This window comes from Gossypium arboreum, chromosome 8, assembly GCF_025698485.1.
Source record: "Gossypium arboreum isolate Shixiya-1 chromosome 8, ASM2569848v2, whole genome shotgun sequence".
In the NCBI taxonomy this organism is placed as follows: Eukaryota; Viridiplantae; Streptophyta; class Magnoliopsida; order Malvales; family Malvaceae; genus Gossypium; species Gossypium arboreum.
This window is the reverse complement of record NC_069077.1, coordinates 13,056,922-13,060,397: the sequence shown is the minus strand read 5'-3', so window position 1 is coordinate 13,060,397 and position 3,476 is coordinate 13,056,922. Positions and strand designations below refer to the sequence as shown.

The window sequence follows — 3,476 nt, the reverse complement described above, 5'->3', positions numbered from 1 at the left end:
TTTATAATTTATAATTCATAATATATAAAATGAATACATATTAATGAAACCCAATAATCCAACCAATAATTAAAGTTGATTTCAGTTAAGTAAATTCTTTAAGCTTTAATTCAATCAATAGGATACTTATTAAGGTTGAGTTTAGATGAGTAGTACCTTTACCTGCTTAGTGTAAAAATAGCGTTAAATTGTCCATCCAAATAAACCTAAGATTGCTACAAAGATACCTTGGAAAACAAAAAAAAATGTAAAAAAAAATAAAAAATTAAGAGATAGTTCTCCAACATTCGGGAAGTTTCTGCGACCGCTCAGTTTTGCCACCTTCTCTCCTTTTCCGTTATCCACGTTTCTACATTGCTGCCATGTTTAGTCTCCTTTATAACCCCCCCACCATACCCAAATCCACAATTACAAAACATTGCCAAAATCCAATACAAAGAAGAACCATTCACTGTTTTAGAAGCAATGGCATATTCGACTGCTTTAAGAAGAGTCCCTGTATCGACTCTGTTTTCGAAGCTGGCCAATCTTTCACCAGCACGTACCGTTTCAGTGGCTACTCCCACCGTGGCTCGCTCCTTCAATACCAATGCCCAGCTCACCAACTTCAACGACGAGGATCGCTCCGTCAACGTTCAGCGCCAATCTGATCGCTCTGTCTCTCGCCGTCGTGATTCTCCCCGTTTCTTCTCTGGTACTTGTTTTCTAACCCCTCCTTTTCCCCTTTCTTTCGTGTTTCTTTCTGTGACATTATAAATATCATATTTGAGCACTTGAAGCTCTTTTTTTTTCAGTTAGGTTTTATGATCGAGATGGGTATTTATTTTCTTCTTTTAAAGTTGAATTTTGTTTTAAAGAGTGAAGCTTTGGATGTTTTCCTGTAGATGATATAATCCAATCTGAAAAAAGAAATGAATGTAACAAATAAGTAATTACTATCTAAAATAATGAAATAATTACAGTTTTGAATGTGGATGCTGATACAAATTTCATTCAAATTCAAATTTGTTTAAAAACTCTCATTATTCCGGAAGCAGGGGAAATGCTTATAGCTATATTGTTGGTGGTACAGATGTATTTGATCCATTTTCACCAACAAGAAGCCTGAGCCAAGTCCTGAACCTAATGGATCAATTCACGGACCACCCATTGCTGTCAACTCCGAGCTTGTCGTCAAGGAAAGGGTGGGACATGAGGGAGGACAACAATGCTCTTTATATCCGGATTGAAATGCCGGGGCTTAGCAAGGAGGATGTTAAGATCTCGGTGGAACAGAACACACTCATTATCCGAGGAGAAGGGGGTAAAGATTGGGAGGACGAAGAAGAAGAAGAAGAGGGGGGAAGGATACGGTACTCGAGCAGGCTTGACCTACCCCCCACCATGTATAAGGTGGATGAGATAAAGGCTGAGATGAAAAATGGAGTGTTGAAAGTGGTTGTGCCTAAAGTGAAGGAGGAGGAGAGGAAGGATGTGTATCAAGTCACCGTTGAGTAGTGTACAAGTTTATTGTTAGTGAAGGTAAATGGATGTGAATAAGGACTAGGGTTTTTGCTGCTTTAGGGTGATGGAGAGTTAATGTTAGCTCATATTGTAATGTAATCTTCGAGTCTTTAAGATGCGAGTTTAATAAACAAACTAGGGTTATGTTTTGTATGATAAAAGTAGTTTCTCTCCATCTTTAGTTTGTTAGCTTCATTTCTGCCACACTTGATATAACTGAGGCACTCTCAAATAGAGAATTGAAGTAAGTATGACAATTAGCTTTGCATTCAATTGGTGAAAATTTGTCTGAAAATCAGATAATAAAACACTTTCTTTGCAGTAATTGAGATTGTAAGAGAAACCCTGAGCGGCGAAAGGGGAAGACATGGAGCTAAACCTGGTGGGCAAATACATGCTTGTATAGAGGTCTCACCCCATTTTCAACCACATTCGCTGATTAAGCTATGGTCTTTACCAGAGGTTAAAAATTTATTTATTTCTAAAGCCAATAATTTTGATAGTCAAAAGTACTAAAACCAATCTAACTTTTTCCATTTTTGTTCTTTTTGTTACCAAAATACAAAAGCCAAATCGAAGTAAAAAAAAAACAAAAAAAAGAAGAAGAAGAAACGATAAGTACCGAGTACGGTGTAAGGCTCAGCTCGGACAAAACAAACAATGATGGCATTATTTTGATAAACAATAGCTTCAATACTATACTGAATTTCCTAACACTTAATAAAGCCAACTATCTAATCATATTATATATCATGCAGGCTGTTTTCCACATGTCCCATCTGTATCTTAATAGGGGAACAAAGTATGAATACATAGTATATATTTATTAAATGCGAAACCACCCCCTCAACAAGAGGGCACGAGTGGTCTAGTGGTACAATAGTACCCTGCCACGGTACAGACCCGGGTTCGATTCCCGGCTGGTGCATTGAAATTTTGCCTTTTACAAGGTAACCGTAATTTTTCACTGTCTGTAAGTGAAACAGGAAATCATCCCTATTTTATGGATCAACATCTTTAACCTGATGTCTAGCATCTTGTGATGGCAGAACCTTCTTCCAACATTTTTTCTTTTCTTACACACAACGTTATGGTCTGATGGCCTTAGCTCCTTAATGCCAGATTTAAAAAACAGTAATGGCGTGGTTTGAAGTAATTGATTTTGCCTCTACCTCAGTTTTTCCCCAATTTAAAATAGACATTAAAAATTAAGTCAGGTTTGTGGGATAAGTTGAGAAGGAGCATGGTGATGAACTGATATAGTTAATTCAACTTTTTTTTTTCAATTTTTAGAGCCAACATAAATTAATAAATATTTAAAGCTAAACTTATTAATTTATAAAATGTATAAATTCTAAGACGAAAAAAATAAACAGTTGACGAAATTAACAAAATCCTTCTTTTGTGTACACATGTATTTTGTTTATTAATTTATGAAATCGTAGATTGATAATAAATAATTCACTCATCATCACATCAATTAAATATAACTCATTAAAACATACATATTTAAAGAAACAGCTTTTAAGTTTCCTAGTATGTGAATTCCTTTTCAATTTTATTTTGATTTAAGTATATTTTAATTTTTAATTTATTCATGCATTATAATAATTTAATTTCATTCAAATATATATTAATTATAATCATAATCAATAACCATACATATGAATAACTTTTATAAAAAATTATATTGTATTTATATTTACACAATAACATAAATGAAATCTTTTGGAGAATTACGAGGATTATATCAAATTAGACTCTCTATTATTAAATAAATCAATTTAATTCATTTGCTACTAAAAAGAATCAAAGCAATTTGAATTGGAACAGAGTTAATATTTACCACATGAAAATATTTTGAAAAATATTTTTTTCAACTACACTTTAATTTCAAACAAAATATTTCATTTACAAAACCATATAAACTTTAAAAAAATATTAATTCTAGTAAACAATAAATTATAATATTT

General features: G+C 33.3%; 1 protein-coding gene across 1 annotated transcript; it reads left to right on the top strand.

Annotated features, from left to right (window-relative positions):
- The first annotated feature begins 219 nt into the window (after positions 1-219).
- LOC108468765 (23.6 kDa heat shock protein, mitochondrial-like) lies at positions 220-1,664 on the top strand. The gene is made up of 2 exons (XM_053031520.1): positions 220-694; positions 1,073-1,664. Exons 1-2 carry the CDS (start codon positions 466-468, stop codon positions 1,495-1,497), a joined length of 654 nt encoding a protein of 217 aa, XP_052887480.1. The 5' UTR covers positions 220-465; the 3' UTR covers positions 1,498-1,664.
- The last annotated feature ends 1,812 nt before the right edge of the window (positions 1,665-3,476 follow it).